At 42.9% G+C, this 26,307-nt stretch overlaps 2 protein-coding genes across 3 annotated transcripts in view; one reads left to right on the top strand and one right to left on the bottom strand.

Moving 5' to 3' along the window:
- Positions 1 to 3,248: 3,248 nt before the first annotated feature.
- Positions 3,249 to 8,360, bottom strand: INHA (inhibin subunit alpha). Its single transcript, XM_060754961.2, has 2 exons — positions 7,802 to 8,360; positions 3,249 to 5,341 (listed from the first exon to the last, which is right to left on the bottom strand). The coding sequence occupies exons 1-2, from the start codon at positions 8,097 to 8,099 to the stop codon at positions 4,575 to 4,577; spliced, it is 1,065 nt and encodes a 354-aa protein (XP_060610944.2). The 5' UTR covers positions 8,100 to 8,360; the 3' UTR covers positions 3,249 to 4,574.
- A 5,047-nt stretch (positions 8,361 to 13,407) lies between these two features.
- Positions 13,408 to 26,307, top strand: part of OBSL1 (obscurin like cytoskeletal adaptor 1) — a 67,213-nt gene continuing 54,313 nt past the window's right edge. Inside the window, exons 1-4 of one of the 2 annotated variants that reach the window (XM_067460940.1) lie at positions 13,408 to 13,802; positions 16,560 to 17,631; positions 23,737 to 24,006; positions 25,155 to 25,415. In XM_067460940.1, the coding sequence (XP_067317041.1) occupies positions 16,596 to 17,631; positions 23,737 to 24,006; positions 25,155 to 25,415 (1,567 nt within the window). In that variant the 5' untranslated portion in view covers positions 13,408 to 13,802; positions 16,560 to 16,595. The remainder of the gene's footprint in view (positions 13,803 to 16,559; positions 17,632 to 23,736; positions 24,007 to 25,154; positions 25,416 to 26,307) is intronic. The other variant, XM_060772784.2, reaches the window with a different exon arrangement.

The raw sequence follows: 26,307 nt of genomic DNA, 5'->3' as shown, positions 1-26,307 counted from the left end.
CCATTCCAGTAGTCATTGCACACAATCCCATATCCATCTATTGCACTACAATTATTCTGCAGCATTTTTCCCAACCCTGTTGTATGCCTATAGATTTATAAACAAACATCTTGGTATCCCTACAGATCTGGTCCTCAAACACTCTCTGCTTCATTTGGAAAAATGCTGCACTTGCAGAGCTCAGATGGTGTTGTATTTCAGTGTCAATGTTAACTTTTGTGGAGAGGTGGCTGCCAAGGTAGCAGAAATGGTCAACATTTTCTAATGTTACACCATTAAGCTGTATTTCTGTCATTGCAGAGGGATTGGTTGGTGCCTGCTGAAAGATTTTTTGGAGGATGGTCCAGAGAGCACTACAATTCACTATGTCGAATGCCTTTGCAAGGTCAATGAATGTCATGTATATAATAAGAGTGTTACAAAAAGGGGAGTCCGATTTGAAACCACTGTATCTCTGTAGCCATGAACTGGCCATGAACGAAACACTGCTTGAAAAGACATAGGGTTGCATGTGATTACTGCTATATGTCTCTCCCAGCGCACAGACATCCCCTATCACCCTAGTCACCCACAAGATGGTGACCCCATAGCATCATGTCTAACGAGATATTCTCCCTTTGAAAAGTTATTTTTTAAGATTCGTTTCTAGCTCAAAATGGTTAGCAAAACTTGATAACTCATTAAACAATGTGTAACTTTTTGTGTAATTGTAAACATCTTTCCACCATGAAATCCACTGCTTTGAAATGGGGCCCATCGTTTTTGAAACACCCTGTAGTAGTTGGTTAAGAGGCTTCCACGTAGTACAATCCCTTGGTGAGCGGGGAGCAAAGGCAGCAGGCCGGAACCATTTGCCCTGGTTGCCTAGGTGACAGCCCGGGTCTGGATGGTTCCATACATCACAGGAAATGACCTCATGGAAGGGGGGGGGGGCACTAGACTTGTCGCCAGGCAACATGAAGGTTCTCTTGTGGAAGTCACAATGAATTTGGGGAAGAACTGGGTGTGGATTAGAAGGGATCGGCTATGAGTTGGCTATGAGTTGGCGATGGCCACACCATTGTGGGTTTTCTTACAGTTTGACCTGGAAGCTAATGGAAACTGGGATATTGCTGAATTCCTTTCCGTCCATCAGCCATTTTGAGCAAGAGGCCTGTGCCTCCGCCAAGATCTTCCACAGTCCTTCACAGGGAGCAGCTCCTTACAGGATCACAGCGAGAGGGTTTTCCAGCACTCCTCCCAGCCTGAGCTATGTGATGCATTTTGCTGCTGGGCTGCACCATCTCGGACTTTGCGTGGAAGAAACACTCCTTTATGTAAAACATTGTCCATTGTACAGGCTGTTTGAGAAGAGTGACCTAATATTTTCTCACCAACCTGCCATGTTCCTTCTGGAATTCTGGGATTCTGGAAACTTTTCTAAGCTCTGACTGCGCTTCATAGCTGTTTGAGCTTTTGAACAGGAGATACCAGGAATTGAACCAGAGATCTTTATGGGAGGCTTGGGTGCCTCATCTTTATGTAGCATTTTCTAACATTTTAACCCATCTAGTTATGTGTTTTGGGGGGTTCAGCTAGGTGAAGTGTCCCATGTTTTCCATAAGCAATTATTTGCATGTATTGTCAAAGGTTTTCATGGCCGGAATCAGTGGGTTGCTTTGAATTTTCTGGGCTATATGGCTTCCTCAACTAGAAAAGTCAGCCATAGCAGAGCACTTGATGAACCAACCTGAGCACAGAAATGCTGGACCACTTTAACAACCACCATGTCAGACTACACATGCTTGAGGATTTCAGTGGCTTCTCTATGTAGTCTGACATGGGGTGGACTATTTCAACAAAAGAAAGGAAACAATGAAAATGAACAAAATCTGGCTACTAGTATTTAAAAAACTCTAAAATCAGGACAGTAAATAATGAACAACACTTGAGATGGGGATTCTAGGCAAGAAACAACCCAGGCTTTGAAACAGCAATGTTAATTAATGTGGCAACATTCACACTTGCCTCAAACAGACAAGAGTTATTTCTCCCACCCTGGACATTCCACATATATATAAACCTCACTTGCTGGTTTCCAACAGACCTCGCAACCTCTGAGGATGTCTGCCATAGATGTTGGTGAAATGTCAGGAGAGTATGTTTCTGGAACATGGCCATACAGCCTGGAAAACTCACAGCAACCAATAGCCCACCCTCATGCCTACAGATGTGTGAAAGTAAAAAGGAAAGAACGCAAGGCTTAAAAAACCCTATCATTTCATTGAAAGACTACTCTGGGGAAGCTTTTCTGAGGCTGACTTATTTTATATTTATCGTGTCATCCGCAACCAGAACATTGGCTGACTTATAAGCAACATTAATAAAGTACAGGTGGTTTGCATGCAGGCAACAGGGTTTTCCTCTGCTTTATTTATCACATTGAGTAGCAGTAGTGCTGAATTAGGCTACTGAAAGTGGTTTCAAATGCCAATACATGGCTAGAGAGTAATTCATTCTGCTCATATGCTCCTGTACAAATCCAAAGGCGGGAAATAGTACTTTCTTCTCCCTTACCCAACCTTATTTGCCCTGATTTGTACAGATGTGAGCCTTGTTTCTCTTATCCCATTACTGCAGCACTAGACAATGTGGCCTTCAGATGTTTTTAAATTAAAACTCCTACCATCCATCACCATTGACTATGCTGGCTAGCTTAGGACTGATAGAAGTTGCAGTCTAACATCTGGAGAGCACAAACTGCTGCTTTAGCATATTTTTTTAAGGATGAAAGGGGTGGATTCAAAAATAATGTAGTACAAACCTGGAGTTAGTAAATCTAATCTTGTCCTGTACTTCCAGGCTTACGTTAGATAGTTTGGTGCCCTCTGCTGACCAAAGCCTTTTATTGCAACCAGGAAACCAAAGCCAAGGCATAAGTTACTTGTCTGGAAGAGAATGATAGCTCATGTCTTACTTTTGCCTGAAATATCAAGGATTACGATCAAGATAAGTGTATATTTAGTTTCATCATCCGTGAAAATATTTTTCTAGCTATGTGGTTCTCAACCTGTGGTTCCCCATATGTTTTGGCCTTCAGCTGGTAAACTGGCTGAGCACCACTGTAAAAATGTGGGCAGGAAGCTAAGAATAAATCTATTTTGGATGCCCATATTATTTGTTACACCAAGGTACTGTGTTTAGATGAGTCGAATGAGTACAGGCTGTCCCAGCAAAGGCATCATTTGAGTTTCCAAACAATCTTTTTATTTTAAAAAATCCAACAATGTTTATTTAACATACAATGTTTTCAAAACACTTTCTGAATAGCCTTCTATGGTTTAAAACTGTTGATTACAGAACAAGTTTAACAAAGCAAGAGAACTCCTACATCCTGGCTATCACACCATGTTCTGATTACTGGCATTCAGTGGTTGCAGACAGCAGTACTGGAAGATATCTGATACATCTTGTTGCCTTTATCCCATCTTGAACACTTTAGTCAACAAGATGAGTTGGGTCACTGCCTTCACCTTTCCCCTGCAATTTCAACAGTTCTGCTACTGAGCTAAAATTGCCTTCCACAGCCAAAATGTCTATCTGATAATGATCTTTGTTGATTACCATTGCTAGATTGAACTGAGTTGGTCTCAAACTGGGCTATGCCTGCTCTTTGTGATTGTATTCATGATCATTGCTTCCATGTATTCTTGATAGAGTCTGCATGCTATCCCCAAGGAGCCATGAGCCTCAACTACTGGATAGAAAACCCACTAATCCTATTATACAGCTTCTTTCTGCCCTAAATGTTTCCGGTTACAACTGAATATTAGAGGGAAAGGTTTTTTGCTGTGGGATTCTCGATGTGTATGTCTCTTGCTGTGAGCAGAAAGCCAAGGAAATTGGTCTTGAAGGATACAACAAACTTTTATTTAGATCGTGATAAAGATACCTGGCTTTGTTTATGGGATTTTATAGAGCCTTTAGCATTTTGACAAAAACCAACTTAGGAGATCTTTTATTGCCCTGTTGCTTTTACATTCAAAATTGGTTTTCTCACACTAAAAATAAATGAGATTGTATAATATAGCCTTTTTCAACCCGCTTCCTGAGATATGTTAAATATCAGCACAAACACTACTCTGGTTCATGGGTGATGGAGTCCAGCACATTTGGACAGCAGACTGGTTAAGGCTACTGCTCTGTGTGATAGCAGTTTGGGGAACATTGCATAAAAACTAAGTGAAATAATTAAGCAGTTTCTGTTCCATATTGCATATCTGTCCTCAATTGTGACCTGAAGGACAAGAAAACATGTGACAGGTCTATCTAAGAAACCACAAACTTAGCAAATGGCTACATCTATTTTGGATGAAGTACTCTTTTATACTAGATAAGTTACAGACTAGGCAACACTTAAAAAGGAACACTTTTCTAGTCAAAATCAGGTTCAGGGTGCATGTTTTTGACATGGGACTGGTCATAAGCCTACCAACCAGAGATAATACTTGCTGAGTTGCTACAGTGAATTGAACTGGGCAAAAGAGTCTCGTTTATCTTCAGGAGTGCATTGGTCCTTTGGATCTGGGTCTTTGCTACATGCAGGCACAATCCTGGGTGAGGATGTTTGGCACTGTCTCATACTTGAAGGAGTAGCCACCATCTGAAGTGGTGCGTACCCTCAAGGAGTGCATAGTGCCTGGCAATGCTGCACAACAGAGTTTGAAGCCAGACTTGTGTGCGAGAACGTGGTTTTCAGGGCAGGTCCCATGGCAATAGTGAAATATGAAGCTGGTAGGATGTACAATCCACTTGTCCCAACCCAGTTCTTCAAAGGAGATGTTGAGGGAAGCCCGGTGACAGTTGGCATGGACTTCAGCGTCACCTGAAGGTCGCTGGAGCGAGCGGAGAAGAGCTGGTGACCCGGGTCTGAAGGCACGCCGGGCCCGATCATGGCCCTTAGGGTTGGTAGATGTCACAAGGAAAGGTATCTTTTCAGCATCGGATCCACATGGACAGCCAGGGCAACGAACCATCAACACAAATATCTTCTGGGCAATGTAGGGCAAGAAGGAAGTCCCGAAATGAAACACTGTCCAGCCTTCTGCAGCTGGCACTGCCATCGTTGTCACAGGCTCCCAGCCTTGCTCTGACAGCTTTAGGATCTCTGCTTCGGGCATGGAGGTGTTGGAGGATGCTTCTGAAGGGCTGCTGCTTTGCACTGTCACTGGTCCTGTGTAGAACCACAGCTGGCCTGAAGTCACCATACGACTCAGGGTGTGTGTGGAGGGCTGGAAGACATAGGTAAAAAGGCCTGCCTCTTCTGGAAACTCATCAGGCTGAGGTGGCCCACAGGTCACATCTGCAAAATAAAAACAAAACAAAAAAGGTTGATTGCTAATGACTTTGCTCATCACATGATCTAATTGTCAACCTAGCCCTCTAGGTATCTGATTTTCAACTGAAGCCCCAGGATTCAGAGAGCTGAAGTCTAAAACATTTAGGGGACCAAAGCATCAAAACTGATAACATGAGTTTTTCCAAAGACAGAAGGACAAGAAAACTGATGCAAGCATTGGTTTGAAATGGAAAGGGCAAATGTGTGGGTTTTCAAATTCTCAGGATTTAAAAAAAAAGCCAGAGCTGATAATAGCTCCCAGTGTCTATTTTGTTTTTTCCGTGTCTCTATTTACCATTTTGTACTCTTAAAAAACCACAATGAACATTCTGTACCCCTGATTTCCCAAGTATGTGTCCTTATTTGTTAACCCTTTATCAGGTAGCTAAACTGATTTCCAAGATGCTGAAGGGTTGAAATCAATATCTCTTGCCTTCAACATCATCTGCTTCTGACTTTTTATTCAGGATCTGACAAAGTGCAGCCTTTCAGATGTTAAGACTGCAATTTCCAACATCCCTCTATTGCCCAGCTAGGGTTGATGGGAGTTGCAGTCCCAACAACATCTGGAGGACCATACTTTTCCTATTACTGTTCTTGTGGAAACCTCAAACCTCAAATGCCTCAAATAGTGGCAAGCATTTATTTGCCCAGAACCCTTCTCATTGTCCTTGTGTTGTAACTTGGGGATGGATGTATTACCCCCATCAATGGCACCATTGTTGTTGTTGGCTGGTAAAAAACCAAATCAAGGAAAGTAATAATTCACAATAAAATTTTAAATAAAATGAGGCTACAAAATATGCAAGCAACACACAATTTCCTGGATGAATCTGTAGCAGGCCTGTTAGTGGCTAAACTGGATTTTCCTTTCCCATCGTTTTACTGAATAGCAGGAAAATAGCTTCCTCTTGTTAAGTGCTTTTTGGAAATCAATTGGCTGCCACAAATTACCTTAGATATACTTGGGAATCTTGTTTCTGCAATCCCAGCCACATCCTTCAAAATGTCATAGGTGCAAAATTTAGACAAATATACTTGGGCAAGTGATACAAAATTTGCTCCTATGTCTTTTATTAGATCAATTAATTTTGGTCAGTTTAAGGGTAAGCAAATGCTCGAGAGCTGTATCATATGAGAACCTGGATGTTCTCATGCTAGCGGAAGTTGTATCCAATAAAAGATACTGCCTAACTTATTTTTGGCTGTCTTAACATGTTGCTGTCTGTATGCTATTACTGCATTGTGGTGGAAAAGATATACAAGTCATTAATAAGAAAGAAAGAAATAACTAATTTAAAAGTCCCATATCTGTAATTAGTAATTTCCCTATTATATGGGATTTACATTTATTTCCCGTTTCCCCCTTCATTATTTCTACATTGATAGAAATGGTGATGTTCCTAATGCTGAATAGGGAAAGACCAGATTGATCTTCAAAATCCTTGCTAAGTCAGCAGTCTTATGCAAAATTGCCAGGAAGGAATTCACACTTAAATACCCTAATGATACCAGATCCCTTCTGATCTTGGAAGCTAAGTAGGTTAACCCTGGTAAGTACTTGGATAGGAAACATTAATGTCTATGAGGTCCTATAGATTATATTTAAGAAGAAAAAACTGGCAAAACCACCTTCTTAAACATTGCTTGCTTAAGAAAATCCAGTGGAATTCATGGGGTTACCATACACCAACACAGGTAATTTGAAAGCACATACACACACAATTCACACTGAAAACTGTTTTTGAATAGATATACACTTTTTGGTCTATAAATTGTCTTGACACAGTGCAGTGCCATTAATACGTATTTGTATATATAGTACATCCTATTTTGTTAAGTGGAACCAATGTACAGTATACAGAAATGCAATTAGCCAGCAGTTGGAGCTACTGAACTCAATGTGCCATACTTATGATTATATTATATTACAGTGCTAATCTAATTAAATTCATTGGCACTTCAGAATAAGCAGAAATAGAAATACCTATACATCTGAAAAAGAGACTCAAGTTCAGAAAATACTGAACAGTCAGGGACATCACAGGTGAAATGTGAAAGACAGAACCAAATACCTAAAACTGAGAAGAATCAGCAGCGTTGTGAATCTCTGGAACTGCAGAGGTGGTGGTTGTTAATCTGCAATGCTATAGCAGCAATAATATGTCAGTTGTGAAGGCCATTGCAGAAGCAATAACTGATCACATCTTATTTTTGGAAACTGCATCTCTCAGACCTTCCGGCCAGCATGGCTACAATGGAGGTTCTGGGAGCTGAAGTTAGAAATAATTTTCCCATCTGTGTTATTGGCCTAGGTGATAAAAAAATCTAACACAATCTAGAATCATAGAAAAGACCCCAAGGGCCATCCAGTTCTTAAGGTGCCTCATTTTCTAGCAGTCTGCCTGTTATTGGTTTGCTTACCCCTGGATGGGAAGGTGATCACTTGGGATATGTCCTCTTCCTCCCACTTCAGGGTGACTGATGTGCTTGAGGCATGCCGTCTGTGGAGCCCCCTTCGCCGTCCTGCCTGGAGCTTTTCCGTTTGTGGAACAGGACCAAGGAACTCCAGGAAATGCGCCTTGACTTTGGCCAGGATGAGCTCCCTGTCAACTTCCCCCTTGCTACAGCCAGTAACCCTGGCAGGAGCCAGCAGGACAAACAGCAAGATCAGCATGGAGTTGATGAGGGGCAAGGTGTGCCAAGAGCCCAGATCCAGCATGTGCAAAGGAATGGTGTGCAAGGGGAGCAAAAGACCTGCAGGTCTGGGTTTCCTTTTTTGCTTTTTGAATGTGGGTAAGAAAGCAGGCTGAGTCTTTGTGCCCAAGAACTGGTGGTTTCTGGCTTGAAGCTATGTTATTGCATGCAGAAGTCCTGTCTCTCCTTGTGCAGGTTGCTCTGGCTCTTCACTTTTCCCCTTTCAGTCCGACCAACCCACCTCCTCTTGCCTCCTGCCTTCCTTGCTGAGCCAGGCTGGGGGCACGATGGCATTGAGACTGTATCTGACATTGACGTAAATGTCTGCCAGCCATGAATATTATCTCCTGGGCAGCAAAAACAGGAGACGTCTGGAATGCAAGGACAGTGCTGCCCAGGGGACAGGGCCTAGGGCAGGGTGCTCAAGGGGAGAGAGGGAGGCAAGCAGTGGTTGGGTGGCAGTGCTAGGCAGTGCTGGCAGAAGGGGCAACGTTTTCCTTCCCCCCTTCCACCCACCATATCTGCCTGGAGATCAGTGTAATCAGGTTACTTAGAACTGAAGCCTGATCAATCTCATCAACCCCAAGCAATGACTGTCAGTCTAGATCCAGATCATAAGGGAAATGGAAGAACCTTCTGCCCAGATTTCTTGCATACTATAAAATTGTCACTGTACAAAGGAATGGTCAGTCAGTGCATTTTGTTAATTAAATGTAATAGAAGTGCTAAAATGTGCTAAAGAAAATCTGATCTATACCTCAAAGTTACTCCTTCCACTGTTCAATCAAATCAGAGCTCTTTAGATCTCAAGAAAGTGTGGATTATTACTCTCAGACTCCCTCAACCTATCTGTTCAAGGTCATTCAAACGTGTTTAGACATAGTTACACCTGCTTAGGCAAATCCTTTATCCCAGTCTCTTCAGCATTAGGAATTGTTGTAGGATTAACTTTTTTTGTAGAAATAAGTGGGGAAAACTCTTCTTGCGCTCTTAGAGGGGATACTGGTGATTAATAGTGTTCTGATGTCTAAAGCACACATGCCCGCAGAGCAGCTTCCTATATTAAACTTTTTCTGCACATGAATCTCTACTATTTCAAGGGAAAAATACAATAGCTGGTTTAGTTTTGTGTCTATCATGATCAAACGCATAACATGAGTTCATGTGATGTATTTGTACTTAGTTTTTTAGACAGCATACTTCAACTACCCAGAGAGTTTCAAAAACTATTTCAGCAACTGTGACAATAACTACTCTGAGATTAACACCATCTTTCTGCAAATAATATAGCTTTAGGTAAGTTAAATGTTCTTATGGCTACCTACTGAGTTCAAACAGCTAAGATGAGCTTTGAAATGGCAACTTCTTAGCACAGACCTTTAACAAATGGGGTGTATACTAAATAGTCGCAGCAACTGTATTTTTCTCAGCAGGAAATATAAATTCCAAGTTAGTCTTTTGACTGTAACTTTGGGCCCTTCTACACTGCCATATAAAATCCAGATTATCACATTTGATCTGGATTATATGGCAGTGTAGACTCATACAATCAAGTTTAAAGCAGATAATCTGGATTATATGGCAGTGTAGAAGGATTCCCTAGGCTGTGCTGAGGTATTGAGCATTATAGTCCAAAAAAAAAAGTAAGGCTTCCAAGTTGTGCCTGAAACATCTGTCTGTGATTGTTAATCAATTATGTGCACATTTCACATTTTCTCTACTGTTGTAATTGGTGAAGTGGATCCAAACACAAACAAAGGGGTCACAGTTTACCAAATGCTTGGCAAATTGTAGTGCTGCTTGCCTTTCAACCACAGACGTTGGGAGGGCTGCCCAAGAATTAAAGGGGGAGATGCCTAAGAGGGTAATTTTTCAGGCTTGTATCTAAGAATTCAGAACATAGCGCTGCTTGGCACCTGTCAGATGAGGTTAGATTTCAGTGTACTCTAAAACTGATCCAAGCAAGATCAACTGCATAGTTCCAAAAGGTACACAAGTTTGTGTAGGCTGGATTTATTAGGGTATGGGTTAGGCTTAACCTAGTCTCCTACCACTTTTTCCAAATTGAGTGCACATCTTCTTCTATAAGGGAGAAAGATGCTAAGGATTGTAAGGAAACCATTTCTACCATGCAGGGGAACATAGCTAATTGCCCTAACATTGATCCCACCTAAGATCCATCTTGTTTTCTACCGCTCCAAAGGCTAGGACACAGACCAATTGATTCAACTTACAGGAAAAGAGATTCCACCTAAACACCAAGAACTTCCTGATGGTAAGAGCTGTCTAGCAATCTTGCCTGGGAATACAGTGGAGTCTCCTTCTCTGGAGGATTTAAAATACAGACTGAATGACCATCTGCTAAGAGTACTTTCATTGTGTATTCCTGCATGGTAGAGGACTGGACTGAATGGCCCTCTTCCAACTCTGTTTCTATGATCAACAACGATATGTAAACTACCTAAGAGTCATTATAGATTTGTATCACACAACCTTTCCACTCTGTTTAGAAATTCAAAACAAAATCTTGCTGCTGATGTTCACCAAAACATCTACAGATGGAGTTTATCTTTTCAGCAGTATCAAGGGTACAATGATATGAGGTGAATAGAATATAAAGAATAACAAAACCGTAGATTAGAAGGAGATCTACCATCCTGCCTATGTGGCCATTCATCTCTGTTTAAAAACTTCCCCAAGGAAAAGACCATCATTGTTTGTAGCACTTCCTTGCAAGTTCAGATTGTCTCATAAGTCCTTGATTGAAAAAAATAATAATAACAAAAACGAATGTTGGAGAAAATAGGTCATTTTAACAGTGTGCTTAATAGCTGTTTTTCCCTCCTAATGGATTCAAATTACAGGAAAGCAGATTTCACCTGAACATTAGGAAGAACTTTCTAACTGTAAGAGCGGTTCAGCAGTAGAACTCTCTGCCTCAGAGTCTGGTGGAAGCTCCTTCCTTGGAGGTTTGTAAACAGAGGCTGGATGACTTTCTGTCAGGGGTACTTTGTGCTTTTCCTGTATGGCAGGGGGTTGGACTGGATAATCCATGTGGTCTCTTCCAACTCCATGATTCTATGATTCCGATGTATGGGAATAATTTCCCATTCTTTCAAACAAGCAGGCATGTAGCCGGGGGGGGGGGGGGGTGGGGGGGGGCTCGGGGGGCTCGGGGGGCTTCAGCCCCCCCCCCCCGAAATTCTCATGGTGGTTCGTGAAAAGGCCTTACTGGTGCATTATTTAAACTGTTATGTTTATTCATATCATGATCTGATCACCATACTCAATATATCCCATATGCAGGGGGTATTGGGGTAACGATACAAAAGGTTTACTAGGCTAGACCCTCTTTCACTCAGACTCAGCCCCCCCCCAAAACTCAGCCCCCCCGAACCCCCCCCCCGAAAAAAATTCAGCCCCCCCCCCCCCCCCCCGGAAACGAAATCCTGGCTACGGGCCTGCAAACAAGTAACCTCTCCTCTGTTGCCTAAAATAATACATTTGTGAGGAATACAAGGGGGATTAATTCTTCTGAGTGTATGAGCTGGCCTGCTACTTACTCCTTGTGGTTAGATCATTCTTACTTCCATCTGAGATGCTGTCTCAGATTCCATTCATTGCCTCTCAGCTAATGTTAACAGAAGGATTGACGGCAGTAAATGTGTCATAGGAAAGAACTGAAAACAATCTCGGAAGGTATGTCAGAGGAATGGAGAAAGTTGCAAATAGTCCTGGAAAAATCTTTTAATGGCACCAATATATTTTTGGTGATAATTTTTGCAACATGGAAAACAAATGGAGCTTGTAAGTCATCCCCCCCCCCCCCCCCCCCGTCTCAGAGAGAAAATGACTTGTAAATGTTCAGTACTTGCTGGTGTGGTGGCAGTGAGAGAACATGAAGTTTTCTTGTGACCTTTCCCTCTTCGAGTTGGCTGACAGAGTCATCTCCTTTAAAACGTCATGTTTTCTGTTTCTAACATTAGGACTGCTGCCTAGTTTCTGTTTGCTAAGTACAGTAGACTCTCAGTTAACCCAAACTCAAGCAACCATAACTTTCAAGCAACCGACAAAAAAACCCAGAAGAAATAATAGCGCAGTTATAAAGCTGTTTTATAATAGAGTAAAACTGTGTTACATTTGTCTTTTTTTGCTTTTAATTAATGTATTTCAATATCAAGCCAACACAGAGTGTATGATATAGTATACTATGGGGTATAATATTGGTTAGTTCTACCAGAAACCAGAAACAAAATTTATTTGGCATGGGTGCTGATTAATGGAGAGTCTACTTTATGTAACAATAGGCTCGCTATAATCTGAAAACCCTGTTCCAATAAAGCTCCTTTCTTTGGGGCCCTGTACTAGGTGCTGGGAACCTCTACTAGATTGATGGGTTTTGTGAGCCTCAATTTTTATCTTTGGAGGGGCTACCTGCCAGCAGCCCTTCTAAAGGTAAAAATGGAGGCTCACATATCCCAGGGTGGAGAATCCAAGATAGATAGTCAGGCAATGTAAGTCAATGACCTCAGTTTATTGAACCTGAGTTGTATGTGTTTTATTTTATTGTATTTTATATTGTGCTTCATTTTTATGTTTGTTTTTAGACACTTTGTGCCGTTCTGCAAGCTGCCCTAAGTCCCTTCAGGGAGATGGTGGTGGGATATAAGAATAAAGTACTACTAGTAGTAATAGTTGTTGTTGTTGCCATTAAAATATTTTTTTCAAGATTATATACAGATCTGAACAGTGGGTGCTAGTGGTGGGGCCCAACAACTGCCCTAGGAAGCCAGTTGTGTTGGTGATGCCAAGCCTGCCCAACGATATAAACCAACCGATCTCCTGGGATTTGGGTTTGGTGGGACACTAGAACTCTTTGGTATTGAAGACTAAAGACCTTGTAAACTATAACTCCCATGATTCCATAGCATTGAGCCATGGTAGCTAAAGGGGTGTCAAATCGCTTTAATTCTACAGTATAGATGCACCCTATGGAAACTGTTGGTTTAAATCATTGTAGAGGTGTGAAGTCACCAGTTGGCATCCTAGGGTAGTTGTTGAGCCCCACCTCTAGCACCCACTCTTTGGACTTCTGAATAATGCTGAAAAAAATATAAGTGTGACATGGTCCAAAATTTGAGGCAACCTGGGTTGTTTTTTTTTTGAAGGGATATTCCTAGCGGTTCTAAAGCCACGTTGACCCCTTTCTTCCTTGAGTTGGGCTGTGCCTGCCTGGGCTCCAGGGGTGAGGGATGCCTTTGTGCTCCTCCCTGCTGGGCTCTATACTTAGCCAAGCCCCAGCCTCCCCGCTTATCAGCCCAGCCATGTCATCAGAGGGTATTTTTGGGGACAGCAGCTGCAGGCATTTGTAACTCTCTTAGTTTCTTGCTCTCAGACGCTTGGTGAGCAGGGCAAAGGCAGGCCAGGGACCCACAGCATGTGAGGGGCAGGAAGCATATCTGTGTGGGCATCTGTCAGGAAGAAGGGATGCCCAGTCTGGGACATGGTACAGGAAGGGCTAGAGCTATAGAGAAGAGCAACTGGCATGTGCACAGATGGATGGATGGATGGGCAGATGGAAATTGCCTGGTGAGAAGAGGAAGAGTGGAAGCAGGAACTGACTGACCAAGAAGTTCAAAGGTTGATGCAGAAGGTGGTTACTGAACGCTAAGAGGAAGGCAGGCCAGCCTGATCTCCCTCACCACCTGCTTCCCACGCCCCTCACTGGGTAAGTTTTGCTGGGGAAATAAAAGGAGGAGAGGGAGACAGACAAATGTGATACTCGCGGAAGTCGTCCCCCCCTCCCCCCCCCCCCCCCCGCTAGTGGCAATGGCTCTAGCATTAACAACCCATCTAGTCACCAAGTGATAAATCAAGGGGAATACTTGGGCATTGGTTTTGGATGCCGAAGGAGAGAGCAGAACTAAGAGAATGACTGGGTTGAAACTCAGATTGAAAAGGGTGACAATACAGGGTTTGTGTATTCTGTAGAATCAAGGCTTCTTCTCAATGCTGTGGAATCATGGGATTTGCAGTTTGGTGAGGCACCAGCACTCATTGGCAGAGAAGGCTGAAGAGCTTGTAAAACTATGACTGGTCATTAAGGTGGCATTAAACTGCAATAATTCTACAGTGTGGATGCACCCACAGTTGGTCTTCCATATTTTCAGAATCTGTATTCACAAATTCAAACATCCATTAAAAAACTCAAAAGCAAACCTTGATTTGCCATTTTATATAAGGGACATCAATGTATACCATTGTATACAATAGGACATCCATGGATTTTGGTGTTCCTGTGGGGTCCTGGAACCAAACCACACTGGTCTCACTGTATTCTTCCAGACCAGAGCTTTGATTTTCTGGGAACAACCCCTGTGTTTGTGAAGTTTGCGCCATTGAATCAAGTCACTGCATGGGTCTCTTGGCCACCACCACCCATTCTGTCCCTTATGTGTAAATGTTTTCCCGCAGAAAATAGGAGCTTGGAAAACAAAAGAAACGGCTGCCTGTGTGTGGCCTATTAAAAATGTTCTCCCTTTCTAGTCTGCATTGGGGTCTGCGTGGTAGTGACAGCTTCTTATCTGTGGAGCATTAAACAGAGTGTGATAGGGCAGGAATGCACGATAGGACAGGCATGTGGAGGGATCCATAAGAAACTCGGGTCCTCTGAGAACTGGTGTGGCATTCAGGCAGGAAATACAAGCTGGTATCCAATTCAAATCTCACTATTGCTATGCACTCGCTAAATGGCCCTTAGGAAATCATTTTCTCTCTCAGCTTCAGCTCTCTCTGCACACCCCTCCACCATATAATAATGACTACAGTGACCTACTTTGCAGTTGATATATTGGGAGTGCTTTGAACACTTGAAATGTGCTGGATAAAGTAATAATCAGCATCACTGTTGGTTTGTTTGCATCTTTGTGTGCCGGTGCCTGTTCAGCCGTCAAGCCATAATACAGCCATCCTAGCTCAGAGAAGGACAGGAGAGATATGCTATTATTTGTGGCTTAGGAAAATAACATTAAACTTTGTCCCTAAACATTGATGGCTACCTTAAAACTTAGGGAATCTAGTTCTGTTTCTGCAGTTCTCCTTTCCACTTTGGTATGACATACATATATAAAGAGTCATGGGATGTACAGGATCTGGAAGAATATAAGGTGGATGAAGGCTTACGCCAAGAGGGGGACAAAGTGTAATGCCCCAAGATAATTTTATAGTCTTGATCCCCCCAACTTCCCCCAACTACTACTTTTCTAGCCAACCGCAAACAAAAATAAAACTCGGAATTGTTTTTCTTTGAAGTTTCCAGATCCCAGGAGTAGCAATTCTTTTTAAAACCAATCACAGTACTCACCTGTACTGCTTAGCCTAAAAATAACATTTCAAAAAACAGTAGTGAAAAGGTAGACTTTCAGCCACTTTTGTCTGTCTATTTGTCTATCTGTCTATTGCATTTTTGATTTTTTGCAGCTGCTAGAGTGTCCCCTTGCAAAGTTTGGGGCCTCAAACTTGCCATTTGTCTGTCAGTGGCTTATACTGTAAACACATTGTTCAGTCGTAAATTGCTTATGTAATAATGCCATACAATTCAATACAACTACTGTTATGGAAAGAATAAATAAAGATGTTAAGTAAATAATGGCTCCTGGTGGGTGGGATTACATGGATATGTGCATGCACACACCCACATTATTGCTATATCTCAAGATCATAGGACAAAGAATTGAACACCAAAGTCATATTTCTGCTCATGATCTTGTCCCAATGACACCACAGAGCAGCTGATGTGATGCAGGCAGGGCAAGTGTCTCATGGGCTCTGCATACCTGCAGAGCATTTGTTGGTATCATTCATTTCACCACAAAACTGGTGAAGCTGGTCTAGTTCCCTGTCATATATCGGATTGTCAATTTTTGAACCTCCCCATGCCATCAAAGTGTAGCACAATGCACAAAAGAACAAGCATGAATGCAACAAGTTTGGGGATATCTGGAGGGGTCATCATGTGGACAGATTTGTCACAGACAGCCTGCTCTCCCAGTGTGGGGGTGGATGGCTAAGCAATGTGTGTTGAATGCTCACAACCCAATTTGCCACGTGATGAAGCATATGTACAGACAGGAAAAATTATGGCTTTGGAATATAACTCCTGTAATCTCTCAGCCAGCTTTATCATTGGAAATGTTGGCTGGGGGATTCTGGAAGTTGCCATCTAGATTAAAAACTGTTCAGAGTTCTGGATGACATTATGAAGTGGTCACCTTTCAACCCAGTCTTTCTCAGACATACTTTAAAGTTGCTGCAAAGGAGATGAACAGCTGTGTGATCATTGCAAATCAATTCACCAACCATTTTCCTGCATTGCTAAACTGAGCAGCAATTAACACTTTGGGTTTATTCTTCAGTGAATAGCTCCTTACTCATCCTTCATTCTTGCTTTTCAGATGTAATCCTGACTTGATCTCATTCTCTGTAGATCCCTGGCCTCAGCTGTATCCTGACTGCGTCAGCAATGGATGCCTTTCGGGGAGCGCCCCGATTTCTTGCCTATCCCCGCACATTCACAGTGCAGAGCGGGGATAATGCTGTACTGAAATGGCAAGTGACTGGTGAACCACGTCCCAGCATTGTCTGGGAGAAGGATGGCTCTGAGCTGGAGTTGTCTGGCCGGATATTTGTGATGGCTGATGAAGATGCATATAGCTTGCTGGTGTCTCAAGCTAACCCAACAGACAGTGGACGATATATGTGCAAAGCTAAAAACAGTGTGGGTGAAACTTATGCAGCTGTTACTCTCAAAGTGGAGGCCACAGAACTGCAACCCAAGGGTAACCTTGATGCCCAGCCTCCAATCTTCCTCAATAGGCCAATCTCGGCCCAGGTGGCCCGAGGAGAGAATGTGACTTTTGCCTGCAGGGTTTCAGGGCAGCTTTCATGGGAAAAGGACGGGCGCAAACTTTCAGATATCTTTGAGAGCAGCCATTACAAGGTGGCTGTAGAGCCTGGTGACTGGCACGCTCTGCACATCTACAACGTCCGTCTCCCAGATGCAGGTGTCTATGTGTGCCGGGCACAAAACAGTTTTGGAGAGACCATGGCTGCAGCTGTGCTCCTGGTGGATTCTGTAGCATGGCATCCCCACGATGAATCCTTTCTGGATGCTCCCACAAACTGCCATTTCAAAAAGCGACCAGAGGCACAAGAGGATAAGAGGCGAAGACATCACACAGAACAAAATGGGCTACCAGAATCCAGGCAGAATGGGGAGGTCCTCCCCAGTCTACCTACTACAAAAGCCTTTACTGTGAATGAAGGGAAACATGCCAAGTTTCGTTGCTATGTCACAGGAAAACCCAAGCCAGAGATTGTCTGGAAGAAGGACGGGAAGGTGTTGTCCCCTGGGAGGAGACACCTGCTCTATGAGGACCGGGAGGGCTACTTCATACTCAAGGTCCTTTACTGCACGGCACGGGACTGTGGGCTCTATGTGTGCACAGCCTGCAACACAGCTGGTCAGACCCTCAGTTCTGTGAGACTCTCTGTTAAAGGTACTTATACAACAGAGAGGGAAGTGTGTGGGATGAAGTGGCATTGAATCTGGGAAGTAGAATGGGGCCATACATGTTTTGGAAGACAAAGCCTGTAGAGCAGTGGCTCTCAACCTGTGGGTCCCCAGATGTTTAGGCCTTCAACTCCAGAAATCCTAACAGCTGGTAAACTGGCTGGGATTTCAGGAAGTTGTAGACCGAAACACCTGGAGACCCACAGGTTGAGAACCACTGCTGCAGACCTAGGGAGTTTCCCCAAGGACAGAGTGAAAGGTTTACCTACAGTTAGGAAAACATAGGGTATAAGTGGGCATTCCGCAGCCCTTGGCTGATTTCAGTATGGATTGCAGGGCCCCAGGAAGAACATCAGTTCATAGGCAGACATAGCTATTAGTAGTGCTGGGTCAGCAGTTTTGATCTGGATCACAAGGGGGACACGTTTAGAAAATTTAACCTCTCTTTTCTCATTATCCTGAAACCAACAACAGAACCATTGAACATGGGGAGAGGTTCTCTAGGTAAAGGTTTGTCCCTGACTTTAAGTCTAGTCATGTCCAACTCTTGAGGGGTGTGTGTGTGTGTGTGCTCATCTCCATTTCTAAGCCGAAGAGCTGGCATTGTCCGTAGACACCTCCTAGGTCATGTGGCTGACTGCATGAGTGCCATTACCTTCCAGCAGAAGCGGTACCTATTGATCTACTCACATTTGCATGTTTTTGAACTGCTAGGTTGGCAGAAACTGGGACTACCAGCGGGAGCTCACCCAGTCTCCAGGTTTGAGCCACCAACCTTTCAGTCAGCAAGTTCAGCGGCTCAGCAGTTTAACCTGCTGCACAATATATACACTGCTTCCTAGGTTTTGTTGCTACACTGCTAATAATTAAAGTATGGGAACTACAAGGCTACAGGGAAAAAACCCCACAATGGAGGGGAAGGGATTATTTGAAATCCGTGAAACCGTGAAATGGTATATGTGTGAATTGGAAATGACTCTGAACCCTTCATCCTGATTTATCGGCCAGGCCCAACCTTCCCCAATTTGATAACCTTTTGGATGAGATGGTCTGAAGTTCCCATTATTCCCTAACCACTATGGTTGTAGTCCAGCACATTTAGAGGCCATCAAGTTGGTGCTGGACTAGGTTGAACCTATGTGCTCCTTGATCTACTGGAGCATTACTGTGCTGGAGATGACAAATTAAGGAGCCAGTTGATCCCAGAGAGGAGGTGTGCATTCAGCTTTGTTCTTTAAACAAGAACTGTGATGCAGTAATGAAACACAAGGTACAAAGTGTTTGGCAAGAAGCTCTCACAAAGAACTTGCAAGAGAGAGTCTCTCAGTCTGAGAGTCAGGAATCAGTCTCTGTAAGGTGGTTGGGCTGCCAAACAGAGCCCTGCTCACTGCTTGTTGTCTGCTTGCACAGGAGCCTGAGTGACTCTTCGGGGACATTCCTGAGGGCCTTGCCAGGAATAAGGAACGCTTGCCACTCACCAGTAACAGTGCCTACAAAAGTGTGGAGTGGTTGGCACTCGGCCAGAGGCCAGATTAGATGCCAAGTATGGGGTCGGACAAGAAACATTTCCCATCTCAAGGGAGGACAGATGGCATGTCAGATAGGGGCTACTGCAGATAGCTTGGCAGGACACTATTCTATCTTGGACCAGGAGGAATCGTACTTCTCTTCCAAACAACAAACATGGGCAGAATCAGGTCATAAGCATATGAAAGAATGCGGTGAGATTACAACTGCATGTCCAGCTGCTGACAACTGCATGCTGACCTGAGCCTGCAAGCTGCACATATGTAGGCTTTGTGCAAAACTGACTATCAACACATAAGCACTAGGGGTATGGACAGTGGACATGGTTCCTTTCCACCATGTGTTAATTTTACTTAGTTTGTTGAATGAAAGAGCAGAGCAATGCCAGGTTGTTTCACTGCCTGAGGTAGCAAAGCCAGTGGGACCCTTTCCCTAAAATTAATTACATAGTAATTAAAGCTAGCCAAGTTATTTTCACACATGAATCCAAAGATACCTCTCCTCATTTCTGGCAACTAATTTGACAAGTAAAATAAATTGAACAATTAATCATTTTAATGACACCTTAAATCTTCTGTGAATTGGCTGCCTGGATCTTTCAGGGCCAGTCCAGATTGCTGCTGCAGTGAGAGGATTATAAAGCCCATAGGTAGGAAGTGCATGCCTGAGTATTTCTCTGTGTAACATATTCCTATACACACAACACTATATGCCAGGGAGGGAAATTTTCACCCAGTTTTACTATTGTAGATACATAAAATTGTGTGTGTATTTTAAATATGGAAGATGTTCAGTTGTCTCTCACTGCATTGGAAGAAGTCTATAGATAATTTTACTCCTTCATCTACTCTTTGTATGAATGAGGCCTCAGTTTGTGAGGTGGGGATATGTTGTTTGAAGAAACATTTTTGGGATGTGTTGTTGAAGGCTGTCATGGCTGGGTTGCTGTATGTTTTTCGGGCTGTATGGCCATATTCCGGAAGCATTCTCTCCTGACGTTTTGCCTGCATCTATGGCAGGCATCCTCGGAGGTTGTGAGATCTCCTGGAAACTAGAAAAATGGGGTTTATATATCTGTGGAATGTCCGAGCTGGGAGAAAGAACTCTTTTCTGTTTGAGGTAGGTGTGGATATTTCAGTTGGCTACCTTGATTAGGATTTAATGATCTAGCAGTTTTCAAGGTGTGGCTTCTTACTCCACAGCTGCATGATATACGGTAGACTCCTGCAGAGGTGAGAGGATCCCTCTTGTCCTTTGCTGAACGTAACATTTGTTGGATTGTCTTAGCATATTATCTGAGAACTCTAGACAAGAAACAATCAGGGACCTCTCAACAAAAGATGCACCCAGGGAGTAAGAAGCCACATCTTGAAAACTGCTAGGCCATTGAATGCTAATCAAGGTGGCCAATTGAAACATTCACATCTGCCTCAAACAGAAAAGAGTTCTTTCTCCCAGTCTGGACGTTCCACAGATATGTAAACCTCACGTGCCTAGTTTCCAACAAACCTCACAACCTCTGAGGATGCCTGTCATAGATGCAGGTGAAACTTCAAGAGAAAATGCTTCTGGAACATGGCCATGCAGCCTGAAAAACTTACAACAACAGCCAGTTGTTGGTCTACAGGGATGGTCTACAGCAGCCAGTTCTTTGTCAGAAGTGGAGGCTGTGCTTTATTTATTTATTTTAATTATTTACCCTATTTATACGCCACCTTTCTCTATTCTAAGGGTGACTCAAGATGGCTTCGCCCTTGGCTTTGGCTTTGCAGAAGCAACTATTTTTGTTGGTTGGTATGGCCCTGCATCCTTTTGTACAGGCAGCTGTTGGTCCAGAAGAGCATATACCACTTAGAAGAGAAGTTGAGGAGTAATGGAAAAGAGATAAGGGGATTGGTTAAAATGGGGATAAAAGTAGGGAAAGAAAGGGAGGGTTACAGAATATGTTTCAATGTGTGACATATTTTATGGATGGGCTCAGTGCCCTTTCCTACTTTAGAGCGGGTGCTTGGCTCGGACCGGAGGTCATTAATTTTGTAGAGGGCAGAGAGGAAAGTGGTGGGGCTGATAAAAGGCCTGGAATGCTGCTGAGCTGAGGCAGGAGCAGATGAAGTCTTGTTTAGCCTGGAGAGGAAAATCTGGAGGGTGGCATGATAACAGGCTTCAGTTATGTGTCAAAGGCTGCTCTTAGTGCGAAAGGAACCAAACTGTTATCTGAACCTATTGAGTATCAGGCAAGTGGAGGAAGAGGCTTTACCCAAAAAGAGAGATTAAATACCAGGAATATTTGTTTCTGGCCGTAAGAATAGCCATCCAATGGAATGTGGAGGGCCTGCATTCACTGGGAGTTTTTAAAAATAGGCAAAACATTTGTCATGACAAGAGGGAGCCTGAGTGGATAAAGGATGGAATGAGAGAGAGAAAAAACCCTTGGAAGAAACATAGAAAGAGAATGCTGATTGTATTCATGGGACTGCAACAGAGTCCCATAATGTAGCTTGGAAAAATAGCAGATAAGGAGAAATATTTAATAGGTAGCCAACAGAATCAAAGTCCTTACTGTGAAAATAGAAGAGGAAGTGGGTTGTTGTAGGTTGTGAGAAGAGGAAGTGGTGAAAAGTTGGACTGTTCCATTCATATGGATGAAGAGAGACTAAATCTTTCTTCATCACCCATGTAAATATTTGTTTACCATTGAAAGAAAGGTGAGAAGTGGAAGAACTTACTCTGAAATGCAAATGTGGTATGTCTGTTTAGAGATGGAAAGGCCTGGGAAAAAAACCTGGAAAAATTGGGGGAATTTTTCCCCCCAAAGCAATTTATTTCTGGAAAAACTGAAAAAAAAAAGCGTAGAAACAAAAAGTCTCAGAAATCGTTCATTAAGGTCTTCATGTTATATAGTTTGAATACCATGTCATGGATATATTATTTACCATTGGAAAAGAACATATTCTACACACTTTTCAATTTTTCTGGAAAAAATGACATTGGAAAAAAAAAACGGGAAAAAACTGAAAAAAAAATTTCCCCCCCAATTTTTCCCAGTCCCCCCCCCCCCCAGGCTTTCCCATCTCTAGTTGATTTATGTTCAAAATGTTATTTAATCACCCTCACTGAATGGTATAGCCAGGAATAGTTACACCACTTCATCTGCTATCGGTGTAGGGCAGGTCCCAAATGTTGTTACAAGAATGACGCTACCATTTTAAAGCATGCTTGGCATCTTGCTGGTTTCACAGCCTCCAATCTTCTGGAGAAAGGCACATCCAGGGCTTAATCTGTGCCAGGTCTCAGCCCTGACCTCTCACTGTCAACCTTCTTGTCCTGGAACTAGAAAAGATGGAACTGCCTACTTCTTCCATTGGGTATATTACATTCACCGCTGAGTAATTTTAGAGGGGCCACATTCATTGTGGATTAAGGCGAAGGGCATTCAGATCAGGGGCTATTTTTTTTTTCCAGAATGGCTTGTGCCTGGCGTCTCTTTTGCTGGAAATTTAAGCACAGGGCACAGCTGTGCCATCTGAGTAAACCCCACCTGTTCTTTCCAGGGTTATTTGCCTTTGCTGTTTCCCACCATTCCATCTGTGTTCCCTTGGGTTCTTGTGGGGGTGGCAGGTGTCTGTCTCACTGGGCCTCAAAGAGGTGAGAGCAAGGGGACTGAGTGCTATAGATACCACATGCCACCCACTTAGCACTCTGGCACCTCTCAGAATAACCCCTGGGAGGAGAATCAGGCTGCCACCCACCCACCCCCTTCAACCGCTGACTCCCCTAGGATATACAAAAGTGGGGAAGAACCTGGGCACAACTCTGAAAACAGTGGAGCTCATAACATACACATTTCCTTTCCTGTTTGTTCATAAAATTGTCTGGCAAGAAACGTGTGTGTGTGTGTGTGTGTGTGAGAGAGAGAGAGCTATAAATCCAGTAAATTGATAAATAATGATATCCCTCAGTGCCTACATACATGTTATCAATCATAGGAAAAGTTTATTATATTTATTATTTATCTATTTCCAGTATTTCTACCCTGTTCCTTCTCAACCCCCAAAGGGGGACTCAGGACGGCTTACATTTGGCAGCGATTCAGTGCCACTACATATAGCAAAGCAATATAATAACAATTAAAACAATAAATAAACATTAATTAAAACAGTAAAAACTGTATTAGCAGCCATTCTTTACTTTTTTAAGATAGGCAAAATAATAAGGAATGGAACCTGAAGTCTTGCTGGGGAGTGCAGATGCAGATATTCTAGGAAGTTAAAGAAAGACAACACCCTTGGGAGCTTTTGGCTTTGGAGATGTACTTGACAGCTAAAATGACCCTGTCCAAATGGACAGAAGGGAGTGACAGTGGGTTGTGATGGTAAAATAATACCTTCAGAGTTGAGGCAACAAGGAAGAAATTGAAGTTTGTGTGTGGGAAAAGTGACATTTTGCTTTATTCTTGTATACTCCAGTCCTTTCCAGCCCAAGACCTTGAGGGCTTAGGCTCAGTCTTAGGGTGGATTATGTCTTTTGGTCAGGTTTCAACATATAATCTGCCTCTTGATCACAGAACCTCGAGTGCGGTTCCAGGCACCTTTGGTGGATGTGGAAGTGCTGGAGAGCCAAGATGCGATACTAGAGTGCCAAGTGCCTGTAGCGACCATCCCTACAGTGTGGTATCTTGAAGATAAGCGACTGCATCCCAGTCCCAAGTACCTGATAGAGGAACAGGGCTTGCTGCGGCGGCTGACTGTGCGGGATGCCCGGGCTGACGATGATGGTATCTACCTCTGTGAGATGGAGGGCAAGGGCCGCAGCATTGGAGAGCTCTCAGTGCAAGGTAACAAGAGTGTGGAAGAAACTTTAGTTGCAAGGGCAGCATATATACTGTTTTACATAGAACAATAATCTATTTGAAGGCATTTAGTCTAAACAAAGGGGCAAAATCACAGTCTTTCCTACTATGGCAAATTTACTGTGTTTCTATTTCAGTTAAAATTATTCTTTTAATTGAAATCTATACACATTAATGTACTTATGCAAATTCATACCGAAAGGAAAGGGGTCCTCTTTGATTAGATTGGCCAACACACATTTGGTACCCCAAATGTTAGACCTGTTTCTGGGTATATTTGACCTGCTGATTCCAAAAATGGCATCGATTTTCCCCTATCAGATCTAGGTTTTGAGGTACAGAACATATGCTATCTGCCAGTTACCATCTTCTTGCTCATAGAAAACTATGAAAACCATATTGAAGAAACTAGAGGTGATGCAGTCTATCCAATTCAATTTTCTGAATCAGCACCCCAAATAAGCCAAGGAACAGCCCAAAAACCAAGACATCAAGAATTTATTTTATTGGGCTGTGTTATGTGTTTCCTTTGGAGTGTGTGATGCAAAAGTAGCAATAATAATAATAATAATAATAATAATAATAAAGCTTTATTTGTATTCTGCTCTGTCTCCCTGAAGGGACTCGGGATGGATTCCAAACATAAAAGGCAAACATTCAATGCCAGAATACAACAATACATCCATACTAACAAAGGTTCAACAACCCAACATATAAACACAAATTATGACTTAACAACTAAAATTAAATAAAAATACAGCCTGTTATAACAAACATAAGACAAAACATCAGACATCAAATGTAAACAATAATTTCCCAGTTCCTTGGAGCAAAACGATTAATGGGCGATCTTAATTAGGTATTAGCTTTGAGCCATGACAGGGTTACTTTCATAATATCACTGTAACATTGAAATTGTCCTACTCAAACTATCTGATGTAGTAGGAACTGGCATCCCACCCCTCCCCCTGTGTGACAAGTGATCACATTTGTATCATTCCCAAAAACTGATTGTTGGCCAGCACCAAATGGTTCAGAGACTAGCACTTGTCTACAGACCATTGCTTTTGGGTAGCACTGAATTAAAGCTCTGTTAAAACTGACAAGATAACTGCCCCGATCTTGCCCCTCAGGTCTGATAGTGAAGCGGTTGCCACGAAAGCTGGATGTGATGGAAGGAGAAAATGCTGCCTTTTATGTGGAAACACGGGAACCTGTGGAAGTACCAAGCTGGGACCGCAATGGGCAGGAATTGTTGGAAGCGCCACACACCCTCATCAGAAGCTTTGGCAAAACCCATCTCCTTGTGCTAGTGCACGTGTCACGGCACGATGCCGGAGTCATCACTTTCACAGCTGGCGAGTCACAAACCTCAGCACAGCTCCGTGTCAAATGTGAGTTGAGAGAGGTAATGGGATGGGTTGGGGAGGTTTTTTGTGTGTGTGTCAGGAACGTAGTCACTTCTGGTAAGAGAGAATTGGCCGTTTGCAAGGACATTGCCCAGAGGATGCTTGGATGCTTTACCATCCTGTGGGAGGTTTCGCTCATGTCCCTGCATTAGAAGCTGGAGCTGACAGACAGGAGCTCACCCTGCTCCCTGGATTCGAACCACCTACCTTTTGGTCAGCAGTCCTGCTGTCACAAGGGTTTAAGCCATTGTGCCACCAGGGCCTCCTTTGGTTGGGAAAGTGAAATCCAGCAATTCACAAAATCCATTATACCTGTCCAAAAAGCCAGGTAGTGAAGCCTATTTTTCTTTTAGTTTTATTTTATTTTTTAAGTATCTGTTTCAAGGCAGCTTGCAACAACACAAAAATCCACTAAGCCTACTCATCCTAAAAAGCCTTTAACCACCCACCCCTCACCCCCCACCCCAAGCAAAAAAAAAAAAAGCTAAAAAGCAAGCAAATAAAGTTTAAGAACCAGATCCGAGTGCTGGAGGAAAGGAAAAATATATTTGCTTTGTGCAATTTGAAAAAGTTGGGGCAAGTGAGCATTCCTGGGGAACATATCCTAATAAGAGAACCACCACGGGAGAATACTCTTCTCCACTTTCTGAAAAGTTATTGGTGAAGAAATGGAAAAAGCTGCTTCAGATGCCAAATTCCAGGTCAAGCAACTTTTAAAAGTGGCCCTCCCAGCAATGAGGCTCCAAGACATGGAAGGAATTTTGAGTTTGCCTAAAATCAATCAACCTGACTCCAGTTTTATATTTTTTTGAAAGTGTAACTCAAATTGAATTTTACTTAGCAATTTAGGAAAGTTCTGGAAATGGAAAGTAATCCC

The sequence above is a fragment of the Anolis sagrei genome, chromosome 1 (genome assembly GCF_037176765.1).
Source record: "Anolis sagrei isolate rAnoSag1 chromosome 1, rAnoSag1.mat, whole genome shotgun sequence".
NCBI classification, from domain to species: Eukaryota; Metazoa; Chordata; class Lepidosauria; order Squamata; family Dactyloidae; genus Anolis; species Anolis sagrei.
The sequence above is the reverse complement of the archived record's forward strand: the minus strand, read 5'-3'. Positions and strand labels throughout refer to the sequence as shown.

Coding starts and splice junctions, on each gene's coding strand:
- INHA (XM_060754961.2), bottom strand. CDS start 8,099: ATGCTGGATCTGGGCTCTTGGCACACCTTGCCCCTCATCAACTCCATG. Junction 5,342..7,801: donor GATCACCTTCCCATCCAGGG/GTAAGCAAACCA, acceptor TTTATTTTGCAG/ATGTGACCTGTGGGCCACCT.